Source organism: Antedon bifida, chromosome 1 (assembly GCF_963402885.1).
Source record: "Antedon bifida chromosome 1, ecAntBifi1.1, whole genome shotgun sequence".
Classification (NCBI taxonomy): Eukaryota; Metazoa; Echinodermata; class Crinoidea; order Comatulida; family Antedonidae; genus Antedon; species Antedon bifida.
In genome coordinates this window covers 26303147-26322811 of record NC_136226.1, presented here as the reverse complement: position 1 = coordinate 26322811, position 19665 = coordinate 26303147, and the positions used below count along the sequence as shown (strand labels likewise).

Genomic DNA, 19665 nt, shown 5'->3' with positions numbered 1-19665 from the left:
GGCTACCTTAATTAATGCTATATATAAAATTATTGATGGTACAGTGTAAAATATTTATTTTTTAATTTACTTTTACAAAGCTGGTAAAGAAACTTTATGTCTGTTTTGTAATGCTAGTAAAATATGTGACTAAGTGAGAAGAACAAATCAAATCAAGTACAATGATCTCCTTATTCAAATTGTCCCAAAGCGACAATATGTAATTCTTTATCAATATTCATTGCGAATTAGTATTCTGTTGAAGAGGCAGTTTAATAATTATCGATAGCATTTGAATTTCAAATAGGATATTTTGAACATTTCCTTATATCTCTGATGATGACAAAATAGTTTGATTTGAAGTCAAACAGCAGATTTCTTAACTTTTTAATTCAGGCTTGAAACATTTCTGTTGAGATAATTTAATAAATTAAATAATAACAAAATAATTAGAAAAAATAATCTGTAGAAAACGCACGTAAAAGGTTGATTTACATATTGGTTTTTCCACCTTTTTTGTGCTATAATGATGTTGGTTGAAAGATATTTAAATTAATATATTTAAACTCCACTCTGCTAGAAACATTTATGCCAAGATCATTGGTATAAAAGGTTCTAAACATGCAATGAACATGATCTGTACATCGAAACTTTGTTCCGAAGTTGTTGTTGAAAGATGAAGACGGGGTCAGTCAATTCAAAACTAGTTTAACAAAAAAAGTTTGATGTGTCCAAATATGGTAGTGATACCCAATTATCATTTCTATATATGGGCACATCACTTTTTTTGTCGCATAAAGTTTTATAGTGTATACAGAGCTTACATGACTTTCCATTTAACATAATGGCTTTCGTTCAAGTGTGAATGCAGCTTAAGTCTGTTTTTAAGCCATTTGTAGAGCACTACTTACTAGTGCTTTAATAATACATCTATAGCCATCACCTAAATTAGTTAGGATTTCAAAATTCTGAATTCGTTACTGATAAGACACATTCATGTCTTCTATACCTTTCTGTACTGTAAATATTGTTGAAACAGTGTCCTACTATTTTGTCTATGGTAATTGTTCTTATCAACATGTCTAGCAAGATCTTGAAAATTTGTATCATGTCCTGACATTTTATGTAGTGATACCTTAACCTACTTATTCAACTATAATGCAACACTTCACTCTGACATTTACAGAGTATTAACCAATTTATTCTTAATATTTGCATTTTCTTCCTATGGAAAAACACAAATTGTGGCATCATTCTCACAAAATCTGTGCCATTTTCAGTGAATGTCACTATTCTTAGTGCACGTCACAGAGTATGTGCAGTCTCACAGAATGTATGCCATGAGTCTCACAGAATGTGTTCAGTTGCACAGAATGTGTGCCAGTCTCACATAGAATGTCCAGTCTCACAGAATGTGTAGCAGCCTTTACATACAGTAGTGTGTGCCAGTCTCACAGAATGTGTGTCAGTCTCACAGAGAATGTGTAGTCCCACAGAATGTGTCATAGCCTTTAGATACATTAGTGTGTGCCACAGTCTCATAGAATGTGTGTCAGTCTCTCAGAGTATGTGCAGTTTCACAGAATGTGCCAGTCTTTCAGAGTGTGTATAGTCTCACAGAATGTGTCATAGCAGTCTCACAGAATTTGTGCCAGTTTTTAATACAGAATGTGTGCCAGTCTCACAGAATGTTTGGCAATCTCTCAGAGTGTGTGCAGTTTCACATAATGTGTGCCAGTCTCACAGAGAATGTGCAGTCCCACAGAATGTGTAGCAGCCTTACATACAGTAGTGCGTGCCAGTCTCACAGAATGTGCATCGGCCTCTTAGAGTGTGTGCAGTTTCACAGTGTACCAGTCTCACAGAATATGTCCCAATCTCACATAATGTGTAGTAGTCTTACAAAATGTGTGCCAGTCTCTTAAAGTGTGTGCCAGTCTCTCAGAGTGTGTGCAGTTTCACAGAATGTGTTCCAATCTCTCAGAGTGTGTGAAGTCTCACAGACTGTGTGGCAGTCTTTCAGAGTCTGTACAGTCTCACAGAATTGTGGCAGTCTCACAGAATATGTGGCAGTCTCACAGAATGTGTGCCAGTCTCACAGAATATTTTTCAGTCTCTCAGAGTGTATACAGACTCACAGAATATGTGCCAGTTCCACACAATATGTGGCAGTCTCACATGTGAATACCAATAGCAAAATAATCATCTTAACTTTGTAAATCATAAGTCAATTATTTTGCTTTAATCCATTTTCAAAATATCATAAACACATTTTTTTAAACATATTTTGCACATGTAAATTTGCTTTCTTGATGGATATTTTTCTACTATTTTGAAATTTGTCAATATTTTGTGTTAAGGTTCCCGATCGCAAAATTTGCGAAAATTAACCACTGTGAAAATTACAGCACATACTGTACAGTAGGTTATTGAGACCATACGTTTACACCTATAAACTACTTTAATTAAGCAATCATCATTTGCATGTAACACCTGCAGTAAAATATCGTAACACTGAATTGAAGTCGATTAAAAAGAACTTGAACCTATAAACACTGACATCAAAATCATGGATATATTTTACACTCTACTGATTCACCCAATGCCCATAACAATGTTAGGCAGATCATTTCTAATTCAATTTAGCGTGTCGCACTTAGAATTACATAAATAAGGTTCGTAATCAGCATAATTAATTTTTATCATCTTGTAAGATGTATTGTATATCATTATAAGACCTCCGCACCGGTAACACTGGATTATAGTCTTTGTGTCTACTGTGTAATCACTATTGAAATTCAACATATCGATTGATTTTTATGACTCTGAATAACTTAGAACATGCCGATGACGTGTCCGATTGCAGACCTCCTCGTGTAGCGTACAGTAATTGGTATCATGTTAACTTTTCATCAGATAAACGCAATTGATTTTTGCATTGTGTGACAAATGTGGCATTTGATTACCCTACAAGCTCTCCAAGTATTTGTCGCAACTTTACCCACGTCTTGGTGTCGTAAATTACAAGAAGATCTCTGCCGTGAGAATTTACATCTATTACCACACCTGTACTATTGTTATGTAAATATAATAATAAATATGATGGATTATTTAACTGTATTTAATTAATATTTTGTTATTGTTAATATTATAATGAAATTGAATACTGATGTTGTGCTAAACATGAATTATTATACAATAAATAACACTATGAAGCTACCGGTATATGTAGTGAATGCATATTTTATTATTATTAAATATTATATTATTATGCACAAAAAAATGTTTGATTAGAATTTCTAGGAAACATATCGATCATATCAGCATCATCTTATTTATATTATGAAAATAACTTACATTAAGGTCAAGTTCAATATGGAATATCAAAAGTGGCAGGCTATTGGTGCTTGACCTTTGACTAGATCGCCTACAATTTATAATTTCAAACTACAGTACTTAGTATTTTATATTCAGGAATAGCCGCTCCATAATCTTTTTGCTTTTCCTCCTTATATCTATAATTAATTTTGTATACTAACAATTATTGTTATATTAAAATGTAAAAAAAAAAAATTTAAACACTTTTGACATGATGTTATAAAACATAATTATACTGTACTGTTGTAGTTGTTAAAGTTGTAGGTAATAGTCATGTCTCGGTTCTTTTTATAGTCAGTACAGCAGTACTTCTATGAATGGATGGCTAGTTGGTGATACTGCTAGTTAATCATACCCAGTAGGGTTTTGATCACGCGATCATTCAGGAAAACACCTCACAACTATATTAGTGTAAATATTTTGGAATAATGATCTTGTGTATAGATTAGATTAGTGTGTAGTAAATTGATTATTTAAGGGGAAAGTCACCTTAATATTAGCCACTCTAATAGCCTTAGTATGGCTACATGGTTCCGACCTCTCCAGAAGACTTGTCTCCAAACTGTAAGCAAAAATATTATAATATCGTATGTTGCACTGGTTTTTGCGCCGCTCCTTAAGGTTGTTATCGGAAGCATTAGGAACCGTTACCATGCGATAGCTTTGTTTACTACAGCTGAAAAAAATTCAAAGCATGTCGGAAAAGAGAGTCTATGAAAAAAATTTGTTGATAAATAATGAGATGCGCGAATTATCGTCAGATGAGCGGTGTTTGTGCAAGAAGTATTTATATATATTTTGTCATTTTTCAGTATTTAACTCTTATGTTATCTGATATTTTGAGCTCACTCTATTATAATAAATTTATTAATTTAATGAATTGTGTGTTTTTTATAGATTTGGTTTGGTGCTACTTTGTCTTGTATTTAGTGTTCTGGCCACAATTGAAGAGTATGAGGTGAAACTCGCAACTTTCCTATTTTATATGGTAAGTAGAGAAAAGTGTTTGATTATATAGAGAAAAAATGGCTTAATAAATCAAATATAGAGATCAGTGGCTATTAACCATTTACTGTATGCTATTGGGAAAAACAATTTCTCTTAAAGTAAATACTTTAAAGAAAATATTGGAACAGTAAATATGGCTACAGGAATATATTATTTTGTATAGATCAGTTTATCATTCACACCTTTAGTCTAAGAAACCCTTAAAGTAAAAAAATATTTATTTTAAAAAGGAAAAAGATGTCATTATTCCAATGTATGTGCACCCTTCCTGCAACCTCTGTGCACCCTTCCTGCAACCTCTGTGCACCCTTCCTGCAACCTCTGTGCACCCTTCCTGCAACCTCTGTGCACCCTTCCTGCAACCTCTGTGCACCCATCTTCCAACCTCTGTTCACCCTTCCTCCAACCTCTGTGCACTCTTCCTGCAACCTCTGTGCACCCTTCCTGCAACCTCTGTGCACCCTTCCTGCAACCTCTGTGCACCCTTCCTGCAACCTCTGTGCACCCGTCCTTCAACCTCTGTTCACCCTTTCTCCAACCTCTGTTCACCCTTTCTCCAACCTCTGTGCACCCTTTCTCCAACCTCTGTGCACCCAATTCCTTCAACATCTATGTACCCTTACTCCAACCTCTGTAGAGACCATTAATTAAGAAAGCCTCTTATGTACCTAGACTAGAGCAAAACCAAAAGAGCACCATAAAGTCTCTGCCTTAAAAAATCTGTATGAGTTTATACTTGAACATTTATGCTTTTTTTTAATGTTATATTATAAATCCATACATAATTCATTGGAAAGGTGCAGCTGAAAATAATTGTTATTGATTACAGAATTCATTGTAGAGTACTGCTAAATTTATCATCATTTACGGCAATGGCATAAACTTGTGGGTAATTAATGATGTAATGAATAGGCTCATATTTCTTGTCTTATTTATAATTAATTTGCCTTTTCTAAGGATAAGTTTAACATTGTGTTCCTGGAAACTGTTGGGAATTAATATTAATTAAGGAATACAGCTATTTTTTTCCATTGATTATTTTCATGTTGGGGATGAGAGAATGATTACATGTAGATTTGACTATCTCTATGAATTTCTCAGAAGGCCATTATTAACACTTTAATGGGCTAAAATAAATCAACTGTATTCATTCTAAAACCATAACATACAGTATAAAACATATTAGTATTTTTTTTATGGTATTTGTAGAACCGGCCATTGCGGTACACAAAAGAGGAGGTTGCGTAGTTGATACGTGACATAACAATTTTCGAAACATGGCTGCTGTTATTTTTTGCCTTTTTTTAGTGTTCACCCTTAAAATTCAGGAAAGTGATATAGCCCATCGTGTGCGGTCCATCAAGAAACATGAGTGTGCCAAATGTGAGCATGTATCATTCAGTGGTTTCGGGAGAGATATGTAAAATTACGAGACTAATTTAGTAGCATATATAGATAATTGTGATTGTTACAAATTACTATTAAAAATATACTTATACCTACCGTAATATATTTTTCTAATATATTTTTTTTTTCTCGTACTTAATCTACTTGACTACATTTTCATATATGAACAAATTGACCTTGTATTTTATTGAATTATATATGCTTTTTTTATTATCAGGCCTATCAGAACTATTTTCATCAATTTCTGTTGTAGTACGGTAGTACTACACTTTTGCACCTAATACATTTTTTTTATTTTCACAAGAATATAGAATCCTTTTAACATTTAATTTAATTTTTATTTTTCCCACAGTACCTTAAATTGTTGGTTTATTTTACCATTCATAATTTATAGTGTACTCAGTATTCCTATTTGATTAAATTGCCTTTTGCTAATTTTGATTGTAGATAGCCGCTATAAAAATAACAGACCATTACAACTTCAATTATTGAGTCTAAAATCAATATTGTTAAGTTAATGAGAAGTAACTTTAGTACTTGAATATAACCATATAACAATACAATGATGGATTACCTCCTTAAAATGACCACAAAAACCTATTAAAATGTTTAATTGACTTGATCAATTTAGTAACCATTAAAAGTTATCAAATTTAGTATAGATAAAACATTTTTAAAGCCGAAAACATAGATGACAAATGTAAGTAGAATTAAAATAATTTAAAAACCTAACAAATCCGAAATTATGTAACCAAAAATTAGCCAATGCCAGAAGTAAGATGTTATTTAGCTGCAAACAAGTCCCCTCCTATGGAATGATGTATTTTACACAACACCCCTCCTCCCTACCCCCACCCTGACCAAAAAACATTCACTTTGCAGTTTTAATAAAGTTACTAAAGTTACAGTACCTAGGGAAAAAAAACCCATATGAATAATGATTTTACTTTAATAAAAAGACAAAATGAACGGTTAAGTATAACAAAAAAACATTGTCTGACAGACAATTTGACTTTTTTTTTGGTTTAAATTAATACAATTTTGTTCATGTTTTTACTCATTTTACTCACTCAACTATTATTAGAATGGTGCATTAACAAATCAGGTGGACATGTTTTATTCTATTCTACAAGTTACTAAATAAATTTGAAAAATGAATGATGAAAAGTACATCTTCTGTAATATCTGGCAATTCTTTACTTGTCATATGTTTGTGTAAATGTTATTCAACGATTGTAAATTTCATTTGAAAGATTTCAAATTTCCCTTTTTTCTTATTTAAATAACTAGAGGGTGAGCTTGCTTCGCTTATGATAATGACTCGGGTAAAAAGGTTGTAGTAGGACGTTCTGGCTTGGACGTTTTCTGTCGGTTACCATTATTGAAATGCTTGATATTCGTAAAGCTAAACCTACTCTGTTTCACAGTGTCTTAGATGATTAATAACATTTTAAAGTATATAGTGTTTATTGTTTGGTAGGGCCCTTGTAGGGCGGAGGTGGGGAGGTGGAGTTCATTTGAGGGAGGTGCTTATTCGTGGGAGGTGCTTATTCGTGGGATACGTTAAATTTTTTAGTTTTAATAATATGGTAACATTTATAATCAAATAAAATCCACTAATAGATATGAAAAGTAGTAAAAAAGAATAACCATGCTTGGTAAATTGTAGCTAACAGTGCGATGAATTCTACTACAAATAGTATAATTGTGTTATAAATATAATGCAAAATGCGATTATTATTCTATGTTTTATTGGGAAGGTATTTATTCAAATAAATACCATCCTAATTGGTATAATTAATACATTATTTAGTTTAAACATCTTTTGAAACTAACCTCTGCGACAGAGTGGGCCGTTTCGGCCTAAGAAAGAAGATGTTTTAGACGACTTGCAACATGGGCAGAAGTATCTCAGGGTCCTAACAGGACACAGATAGCCTACAGTTATTTCTGCCAGCTTACTCAATAACTCGGTTATCAGGGTTTCACTCGATTTCATACAAAAGGTCTTATCATCAGTTCTCCCTATGTAATTTTAATACTATTCCCTACAATATACTCGGATGCTTTATGGCATATATTTAATTTTATTTTTATTTTTATCCGAAAATAAACAAAAAACTAAAATGGCTATCGCCACCAACGGTCAACTTAGTTGAAACCAGGAAGTTGCAAGGTGAACCTGTGGACTCACCGTGAACACGGAAATTACTTCTAGCGCGCACAGTTGAAAATCTACTGATGAAATCAGAAATTTTATTTCAAAACCCTTTATAATTCCTTCCTAAGAGAGAAATATGGAACAATATCGTAATAGTGGAAACTAATGTTATCAAATCTACGTTTCGCGGTACATCTGAGATAGATAAGGTAGGTATCCAAGGCGGAGATTTGTCCCGAAGTTTTTCCATTGTGCTCGCCTATGTCAGAATTAACCATAATTTATATATAGATTCTATTTTCTTCATTTGCATTTTTGTTTATAGTTGATGGAATTCTTTTTACTGTTGAGTACCCTTTTTGCTAGGATATGTAAACACTGATCCATAAAACAATTATATTTTAATTGTTTGTATTTCTTTGCAGGAAATTTTTCTTGTTCTTTCATTTGGGATAGAATACGTTGTTCGTCTTTGGTCTGCGGGTTGCAGAGCTAAATACCAGGGTTTAATTGGTCGCTTCCACTTTGCACGAAAACCTATATCATTAATAGGTAAGTTTAATTTAAAAGGATGAAATATGTATCACTCAATCACATTGGTTTAGCCAATTTTTTGGTTGCTCTCATAGTAGCAAACCTATCATATAATTATCTAGGTAAATGCTTGGGGGTTGTGATTGAGATTTTTTTTGTACCTCACTGATGACAAAAAAAGATACATACATTATTAATTAATTTTCATGATATAATATCATTTTTCACTATTATTTTTTTATAAGATAAAGAAAAACTTTCACATTCTGTTTAAGTAACGTATTCATCCTAAATTAACTTATTTTAATAACCCGATTCTCTGTACTGTATCGGCACATATGTGAGTATATGGCCAGTATCATAGGCAAATTGTTTAATACAGTGTGACATGTACCATATGTGGCACCTGTTAAGGTTAGGTAACACAGTCATAACTATTTTAATAATCAAATATTATTGTAAATTGTTTTTCAACAATATTTCTTTATAAAGCAATCTATACTGTATTGATATTACATATATATTTTCCAATTTTCTGTTCAAAATTTAATGCACTTAGTTTGAAAAGAAATGTACATCACTTGATATTATATTAAATTTAAATGTTTTTATATTTTTATAGTTTGCATCTATAATTTTTAGCTAATTGAGGATTAAAAGAGTCAATATAAATTTATGATGTACTTTTACTTGACATGTACTTTTTTTTTTATTGTGGTCAATGTTGAGTATAATAATTGACTTTTACTATTATAGCAACTACTCCTTCCATTTGAACGTAATATAAATGCAATAAAAACTACAGTTCTGTTTAATTTTTCCATGCATTTGTCAAACAATTTTTTATACATACTGGTTTCTTGTTTTGTATTATTTTGCATATATTTACGGAACATAAATCAAATTAGTATTACAATTTGTATTGCGCCATTCCGACAATCATGAGCACATGGCGCTGTTAACTTAGATGTTACACTTTTCAAATACATGATGTCAGTGCTGCCAATTCGTGCGCTCTCTTTTGTCTGTCCACAACAGTGGATGCGTGAAAACAACTAGTACACTGTGGTAAACCCCTCTCATCTCGAAAGATGTATTAGGTTCTTTAAAGTGCACAGAAGCATTTTGTGTACACCGGACAGTGCCTAGTTACAAGAATTAAACTGATGCGGTGGTCGCAAATAAAACATAACAATCCCCTGTTCAGGCCATGGGGTTGTTAAAGGCCTCTGTTGTCAAAAAGTAGTCGAGTTGAAACCTTACCAACCATACGGGTGGCTACGGCCTTGCTGGGCCCACAGTTTATAGTCCTTATCCGAAAAGACTCATTCTACCACCAGAACCATGGTGCGAGTGAGCTTTGAATGCTTGCCGGCGTTATGGCTATGGATTATGGTTCCACTGTCTTAATCACTCGGCCACTCGCTCACTTCAGGTAACTTGACCATCATGATTGTTATCATCATAATCACAATCATGATCATATTGTCATCAATGTCATTGTGAATATCTTTTATTTTTATTTCATCTTCATCTTTCTAACAGGATTGAATCAATAAATATAATTTATATAGATAATTAATTAAACAACACAATTAGCTAATATTACAGGTATTTCAATAAGGTATCTTCATAAAAAAATAGCATTATCACTATTAGTATTATCCTCTATTATCAATCATATTTTTCTATTTATATCATCAAAATTTCAACACTAATTATATTATCATCATCACAAAACATTATCATCATTATTTTATCAACATTATGATCGATATTTTTTTTCAATCTATTGTACTCCATCTAAACCTAGCATTAAAGTCGAACATCTAAATCATTAGTGCATGACAGGCTAACACATTTTGTGCAGGAATTTGTTTGAAATTATTATTTTGAGGACTCTTGGGACACAGCTATGATAATTATTCTAGGAATAATTATGTGTTCTACCTCATTTTCTGCTCGTAATTCAATGATTTGAATGTCTCTACTTTAGCATTATTTTGTCAACAGCACACTTCATACTAGTAATAATAAAGCATTTATTGTATCTTGCCAAGGGAAAATTATAAAATAGTGTTATTAAAGAATGGACATTTTTAGAACATCTAAAGACCTACCTTAACAATATTATTCAAAAAAACTGAATTTTATGCATTAAATCGGAAGAATATTTTTCATGAGTTCAAAGAACGAAGTATAATTATTAAGTTGAACAGTTCAACGAGGCTCTGCGATTGTCAATAGATTTTAGTAAATCTTTCAACTCACAAAATATTCTCACCATAAATATTACTAATAGCAATGTCTTGCTTTATTATGTGATACATAATATAAACATTATTGTTCATAACTTTAATATTTTGTAGAAAGTTGAATTGTCTCTCAATTCAAGTATAATCCTTTCTTAATAAATAGTACTTTCTTAAATCGGTATTATCAATTCAATTCAATTCAAATGTTTATAACTGAAAAACAAAACAAAAAAAACAAATTTACTCATCTTAAACAATTGAATAAAATGTAATTAAATTTCTATGTAAAATTGAGTGTCATTATTGAGAACACTGAATACATACAAAAACACACTAAAATACATGGTCCTCGTCAAACATGAAAAAACTCAATAGGCTGAAAACGCATGATAACTATACTGTATGGTGTGTTTACCAACTAAAGTCACTTGTGGCCTACTTTTCTAGATCAATAAAAATTAATGATATAATTCAAATTGAACTAATTTATTATTTATATCTTCACCACTAGAAATGTGGTAAGTTAAACAGATTCGCAAAACCAAGGGATTTGGAAGGTGATTTCCAACGTGAATGGGAAATGAATTTCGATATATTTCAAACCGTGACTGAACTCTTTTGGTTTTTCTAATTTTAAAAATAACTATATATAAATCTTGAACTTATAAACTTAAAAAATGAAAGTTCTATCATGTCTGTTTTTGTAGAACCATGTGATCAGTTGACCTAATTTATTGTGGCAAATTCTTTCTTATGTGAAAAAAGAAAAACATGATGTGTGAGTGATTGGCTCCCATAAATGACTACCTTCTGTCGATGTAAACTTACAGAAGGTTTAACAGTATTATTATTCTAACCCTTCATATTTCCACTCCTGCATTTAAATAATCTACAAATATTTTAAAATATTAAATGTTTATTAATATGGTTAAAACCATTGCATTATTTGTATTTTCTTGTATGTGGACGGGAAGAACATGTCTCTGTGGTTAAATGAAATCGATTTGAATTGAATGGCCAATAAAGAGCAAACTATGCTATAATTGATATTTATTATTAATACAACAAATCATATCCTGCTTCCTGATAAATTAATTAAAGTAGCCAATCTATAATTAAACTGCTAATCCCATTGTGATAGTAGACCTAGGCTTTATGTCTCTTTAAAAAAGTACACACACACCCTACGCATTGTTCTATATTGCCTTTTCTAGTAAATGCAAACGACATTTTTCACTATACGCACGAATTGAAAGTGTCAACATATTCATGTTTCCATCTTCCAAATCCCTTTCTGTAACTAATTCTACAGTAGTAGTAGTAGTTCCTTAAGTTTTTTGCTTGTATGTACTTGGTTTCTACTTTTGCTACTGTAAGTGAACAATGCGCAACCAATCAGAGCTGAGGATTTATTTATGATGCGTTCATGAGCATTAGTTATATCTTGACACAGAACGCAACTCAACTCATCTTAACAACTAAACACCACTGAAAAGAAATAGCTGCGCAATCTTAAGCGCTTATATCAACTTTACAAGCAACTGAACGGAACTGAAAGAAGCTGTGCGAACGCTTTTGTCGACACTGGAATTGATTGTAACTAGTCGGGTTCCATTCCATGCACAACGCGATTCGTAGTTGTGAACCAGTATGCGCAAGCTCTTACGGTAAAACAGACTGATGACTACTGGTCACAGGTTGCCTATACCAAATGCGTGATTTGATTTAGTTTTCAGCTGTGTTGAGTTCAGTTCCAGGGAAAAATAGGACATGTTCAACTCAACTGCTTGTACTGTATGTAGTGTATGTCAACATATTTTGTGTTATTTTGTGTTACTTTGAGTTGCGTTCAGTTGCGTGTCAAATTCGACCAGCTCAGAAAAATCTCACTATTTGCTATTATAGATTGGAAAGTGAGTGCGATTTGAAGCTTTATTAACATTAGGAAAAAATGTCATTGGTGATCTGCACTAGATCACCTATTGTAATTGTATGAAATCTTTTTAATTTAATTTTTTTTCTCTTTATCATTGGTATCAGTTTAACATATCATATCTACTTATTTTGAATTAATTTTAAGTACCTAATCTATAATTAAAGTTAATAATTCAAGTGTGACTAGGCTTTATGTCTCTGGAAAAACGATTTTAGATGACATATTAGTCGTCAATTAGATTTGAAACACAGAGTGCTCAAGTATCAAATATGTAGAAAAGTAATAAGCATAAGTTACATCAAACCAATATGTCAATATTATGTATTGTAAACACACACCTACGCAATGTCCAATGTTCTATATTGCCTCCAGACTAGTGAATATATTATATGTGACAAATATAAATTATATTTACATTTTATTGAAATATTGTAAATTGGTTTTTATCAACAAAAAGTTGTTTTTTAATTAAAGGTATAATATTATAATGTAAAATGTATTTTAGTGATGAAATTAAAGCTATCAGTTTATATGCATGTATTTCAGATATGATATTTGGTTAAACGTACATAAATTAAAAATGTGTAACATGAAATCATGATATAAAAATGTTTACTTATAATGGTAAAATACAGAATTTTGCAAAATTCTGCCATTATAAAACCAGTTGGTAGTTTGTAGTCCACCTGATGATATGATATTTAGTGACTCCCCAGAAAATAAAAAAAAGTGTAAAAAAGGTGATTAAATATACAATAGCACAAAAATAAAGATCTGAAGTTTGAATAAAGAATACAAAATACCTATATTAAGTGATAAAATTGTTTGCTACAACATTTATTTTTCTTAATTTTATATATAACAAAAATAGCATAAGGATAATTATCTTCATTACATTCTAAACTTCCTTAAATTTTAAACATTTCAATGTTTTAATCTTTTCATTTAAATTTTTTCCCTCAGATCTGTTTGTAGTTTTAGCATCTACAGTAGTTTTGGTGTCAACGTCAGATGGCCAATTCTTCGCTGCTTCAGCAATAAGGTATGGGATGCTACAGTAGTTATAACATTTGGATAAAAAAAAGAACATTTATGAGTTGAATGTGGAAAATATTGTTATGAGGTGAAGCCTGCTTTCCACTAGATAATAATGACAGTTTTAAGTGGTAAAGAAATGTTGTTATATAACATGTTGTACTTTTCAAATTAGGGGTGTGCGATTTTTACAAATTCTACGTATGCTGCATGTGGACCGACAGGGTGGATCATGGCGTCTGCTCTGGTCTGTTGTTTATGTTCATCGTCAGGTAATAACCAAAAACACATTTCTGATTTTAAGATGTATTTTAAAGTTAAGTTTATTAAATATAATAATAAAACAACCCTACATAACAACTACGAAGGAATACAGTGTGTGAATGAAACTATCTATACAGTGAAATTGGTTAAATATGCGGAAACAAGTAGATTTTTATTTGCATTTGTTTATTCGTACATAATTATTTATTTCCTCAATAATTTGTAATACATGTAAAAATATTTTTTGAAACTAATTTTTCTTTTATGATCTAAAAGACATTTTTGTTTTTTTTTGACATTTGAGATGAACTTCTAACTTTTTTTACACATGCATTTGGTCTTTCAGGAACTAATAACTACATTGTATATAGGTTTTCTTGTCCTCATCTTCTCTTCATATTTTGTATATTTGGTTGAGCGGTGCCCTGATAAAAAGTGTCCCGGAAACCAGGGAGATTTTCATACCTATGCAGATGCCCTTTGGTGGGGTGTGGTAAGTGTTCACTGCTTCTTTCCACCAAAAACTAGAGAATAGAGGAAAAACTCAAAAGAATAGAGATAAAACTCAAAAGAATAGAGGGCAAACACATCAGAATAGAGATAAAACTCAAATGAATAGAGGGAAAACACAAAAGAATACAGGGAAAACACAAAAGAATACAGGGAAAACACAAAATAATAGAGGGAAAACACAAAAGAATACAGGGAAAACACAAAAGAATACAGGGAAATCACAAAAGAATACAGGCAAAACACAAAAGAATACAGGCAAAACACAAAAGAATACAGGCTAAACACAAAAGAATACAGGGAAAATACTGTCAAATAGAGGGAAAACCTATCAAATAGAAGGCCAAATTAAAAAAACTCAAATTGTTTGTGCTCAGTGTTGAATTGCGACAACATCTTGAATTATGGCTTTTGTGACGAATCAAATCAGTTTTTTATATCATCTTCTTCTTCTTGTACTTTTTTTGTTGTGAAAATGCAGTTTTAAAACAGGTTCATTGTGCCAAAGGGAAATGACAGATTAGTTATTATAGATGAATGTATAACATATTAACTATGAATTCTAAGATTGTGTTACAATATCAATATGATGACAATCTTAGACATGATGAATCCCATGGTGAAATGTCTAATATGATTAATAACCAGAAAAATAGTGTAGTTGCTTCTCTAAGAAGTAAACATGTCTTTGTTTGCTTTGTTTGTTCAACGGCAAAACATTATTAAAATAATAGTCTTTGAAGCAATATTGTGCTTTACTCTCAAACCACAAGAAAAAAAGTAAAAAAACAATTAATTACCATACGCAATTATTGATATTTCCCCACCATGAAAGATTAAATAGTTTCAACTGTGACGCTTAATTTAACAATAAATGAAATGTAATATTTATTGCTATCCATATAAACAAGGTAGACAAGATCAAACAAAATGTACAAAAATAATTAGGGGAAAGAAGTTACAATATCGTATATTTTTATAAATGACACTTTAAGTTCACAGGATTGTTTCTGAAGGTGTTCCGAACAAAAATATATTTGCTCATTGCTTAAAAAATAAAATATAAATAAAAATTAGAAATAATATTTATGTCCCTCCCAAATAAATTGAAACTTTTACAATATTTATAATTTTTTATTTTAATATACAAATTAAACAATCTGTATTTAATAGAAATTAAATTTGCATGTGATTGGATATTATTTTATATTTAAAAACATTTATTTTATATTAATCATTACTTTAGAATATTCTAATGTGAGATTCATATATTAATTTTTTAACATTGACTATTATACTAAATTTGTATGTATTTTTACTAAATTCATTTATAAGGCAAGATGTTTCTTATGACAACATTGTTTAATATTGAATGCACCATTTATATGAAAAGATATTCAATAATTTGCATCACAATAATTTTCAAATACATACAATAGTATTACAATTTTGGATTTCCTCACTCATGTATGTCATTTTTATTTCAATTCGTCATTTTGGCAACCTGATATACAGTATGACTAAACAATAAGCGTGAGTGGAAGAAAACAAAAGTAAATTTGTTTTAAGTTACTACATTTTCGAATATATATTTGCTGGGAACCATGAAAGCCGTTATACCTAAATTCATCCTGGTTTCTAATAATTTTTTTCAGAATTGTTTTTTTAGTTAAACTGAGAGTTCACGAAATCTTTTAAGATTATCCTAAACCATATATTTCATCTTAAAGGTCACGGTAACTACTATAGGATATGGTGACACAGTACCAGCAACTTGGGCAGGTAAAGCTATAGCGAGTTGCTTTTCAATATTCGCTATATCTTTCTTCGCTCTACCGGCAGTAAGTAAAATATATACCGTTTTGGCAGGTGTAAAAGCCATCACCCTTCTTTTAATATACACCAATTACCAATGAAGGAATTACATGTTTTCTCTTTACATGACAAATTAAATCAAGCAATCATAGATGGTTTACACTATAGGTTGATTTTGAGATATTCACCTATGTTGCATGAATTTCTTAAAAATTGTCAAAAACCTGCCATAAAACTATATACTGAAATATGATATAAAATTAACCAATCAAATAGCAAGAATCAAACATGTATGATAACAAATTAAACATTTTTTATTCAAAATGATGAAAGATGCATATATATATATTTAGTATAAATAGATATTCAATATTTATTTTAATGAATTTTGACATAATTTTTATTGTGATTATTATCTAGGGGATTTTAGGATCTGGATTTGCATTAAAAGTTCAATCAAAACAACGACAAAAGCATTTTAGTCGTCAAATTCCAGCAGCAGCTAATCTAATACAGGTGAGAATAACATAATGTAATAGATCAACATTTAGAATTAATTTCTCCACCAATACCAATCGAGTATTGCTAAACACCGCAGTTAACCCCCGCAAATCCTGTTGTTGGTTCGATAGGGTTTACTATGTTTTTTTGGAGGTTTGCAGGGTTTAGCAATTATTTTTAACCAAAAAATGTTGTACCCCAAAAATAAGTACATTTTTTCTAAATTTAAATATCAAGTGTGTTACGTACACACACGATTCAGTAACTTTCATGTTGGTTCGATGAGGTTTTTTAGGATTGCAGGGTTTATAGAGGTTTGTGGTGTTTAGCAATACCCGTACCAATCATCATTTCCACCAATACCACTTTCCACCAAACCCAATATCCAACCAACCGTTTTTCCAAGAACTACTTTCCATCATCTCAATTTCCACCAATCCCATTTTCCACCAATCCCATTTTCCACTAATCTTTACTTTCCACCAATCCACTTTCCACCAATCTCACTTTCCACTAATTCCACTTTCCACCAATTCCAATTTCCACTAATCCCCAATTTCCACAAATCCCACTTTCCACATCCCACTTTCCACTAATCCCCAATTTCCACAAATCCCACTTTGCACATCCCAATCCCACTTTAAACCAATCTTCTTTCCACTAATCCCACTTTCCACCAATACCACTTTCCACATCCAAATTCCACTTTCCACTAATCCCCAATTTCCACATATCCCACTTTCCACATCCTCCTAATCCTACTTTCCACATCCCAATCCCAATTTCCATCAAATCCACTTTTCACCAATCTCAATTTCCATCAAATCCATTTTTCCACCAATACAATTCCAACAAATCCCACTTTCCACCAATCCTCCAAGTATATACATAGATAGACCATATAGATCATGACATGTGTTTGTAAGAAATGGGGACAAATGAATTGGCACAATTAAAAATGAAAACTCGAATTTTTTTCATTATTGAACCTTATGAAATATACGATTTTCATTCTGTAAATTACACAATATATGAGATCATCTTTTATAGGTTAATCAGTTGTTGTAAATTTTCTTAGAATATTAACTGTACTTTGAACTGTGAACATATGTACTTCATTTATACTGTATATCCTGGTTCTAAATGCAATGGTTTTCAATTTCAGCCAAAGGGTTTAAAAGGACAGGTTAAGACAAGTCCCTTGTGCAACATCTTGTATACGTGTTAATTAAACCTGTTATATTTCTTGGAAATAAGCATATTTTATTCTAACATCGTTTATGACAAGATGACAATGATTGTTCGGAATTTATTTTCAAACAAGTTTAGATGACAAAAACTCTAAAATGTCAAACCTACACGTTTCACACTACTATATAATTCATGTCTCTGTTGTTACACTTTTTTGGGGCACATTTTCTGCATTATAATACATTTTATGATATGATATATATCTACTATTATTATTATTCGGATACTTATAATTTATGTTACCTTGGGTGAAATAAAACGTTTAATTTTTCAATTCATGAAATATTCATACTTTAGAACTCGTAAAGTATTACATTTATTTGTATTATTTGACTGACCAACGCTCCTTCTGCCTACCCCTGAGAATTGCTTGCATCCCTCTTGCAATCCCACCAAGTCATGTGGCCTGTACATAAATAGTGTTTTATTTTAATGCATCAACTGGTTATATGTAGGTTATTGTTTTTTAAAGTGTTTATGGAGGTTATATGCAGCAGACAAATCTTTTAACTCGGAAGCCACATGGAAGATCCACCTGACACAAACAAGTGGAAACGGTGTGACGACCGGTTCACCTGCACGCAAGTCTGGTCTCCTAAAGAAGCGGAAGAGTTGGCTTAAAGAAGCATTAGGTCTCGAAATGTCCTCTCGGGGATCGCCAAAAACAAATTCAGAAAATGAAATTGTTGAAGGGTCAACGACTTCTGGGGTTGATGGTGACGGTTCAGTAGGTACATTATGCTGAGTCATTACTGTTTGTGCAAAACAAGAGAATTATTTTATTTTTACTGATAACTTAAACAGCCATAAAGACGGTTATCATAGTCTTACGCAAACATTTATATGGTCGTAAATATGATTTATTGTTATATGTGATGCTGCAATCGTTGGGCTATGAGAATGACACATTATAATATGACTTGAATTCATTAGTTGAAATGTCTGACGGTTAGAATTACAGGATTATTTTTACTGCTTTATAAGTGTACAAATAGATGACTTCAATTTCTAATGAATATTCTATTTTTTGCGTACAACATAGGTTTTATGCTTCATGAATAAATGTAATCATAGCAGTTTTTTATTTATCCAATCCCATATCAAACCAATGTTTTTATTACACATTTATACTCAGTAGGAAAACAGTGTCGTGGAAAAAAAGACAGTTATACTCCATCACAGACGTTATCCACAACTTCAATAGCTGATATTGATCCTTCTTTTAAAGTTGAGGCAATCACTAAGTAAGTAAACAAATGATTATTAATGTTACACAGTAGAACCCTGTGATACCCATGTTCAGGGGAAACCCCCATTAAGGGGACACCTCCCCTGTTAAAACAATCAAGAGTTATACAGTAATATGTTACACTGAACCAACCTTAATTATAAGAGGACACCCCTACAAAGAGACTCTTTATATGAGTCGAACAGTTGAGTAATGCAGTACTGGACAAGGCTCCTCCTAAGAACTCCTAAGGTGCCCTCCAATGCTAGACAATTGCACTGAGGCTGCTCATGTTCTGGGGTCCCTGGGTTTAGCCAGCGAGTACTCATAGCTATTATGCCACTGGTACTAGACCTGTTTTGTTAAAGGCATATCCATGATCAATTTTCATAAACATATATTT

The 19665-nt window shown here is 31.6% G+C and overlaps 1 protein-coding gene across 4 annotated transcripts in view; it reads left to right on the top strand.

Annotated features, from left to right (window-relative positions):
- LOC144847275 (potassium voltage-gated channel subfamily KQT member 1-like) overlaps positions 1-19665 on the top strand; it is a 74005-nt gene that overhangs the window by 47037 nt on the left and 7303 nt on the right. For 3 of the 4 annotated variants that reach the window (XM_078703613.1, XM_078703615.1, XM_078703617.1), the window contains exons 3-11: positions 4255-4345; positions 8359-8485; positions 13622-13700; positions 13869-13965; positions 14304-14450; positions 16198-16308; positions 16703-16798; positions 18507-18765; positions 19170-19278. In XM_078703613.1, the coding sequence (XP_078559739.1) occupies positions 4255-4345; positions 8359-8485; positions 13622-13700; positions 13869-13965; positions 14304-14450; positions 16198-16308; positions 16703-16798; positions 18507-18765; positions 19170-19278 (1116 nt within the window). The remainder of the gene's footprint in view (positions 1-4254; positions 4346-8358; positions 8486-13621; positions 13701-13868; positions 13966-14303; positions 14451-16197; positions 16309-16702; positions 16799-18506; positions 18766-19169; positions 19279-19665) is intronic. The other variant, XM_078703614.1, reaches the window with a different exon arrangement.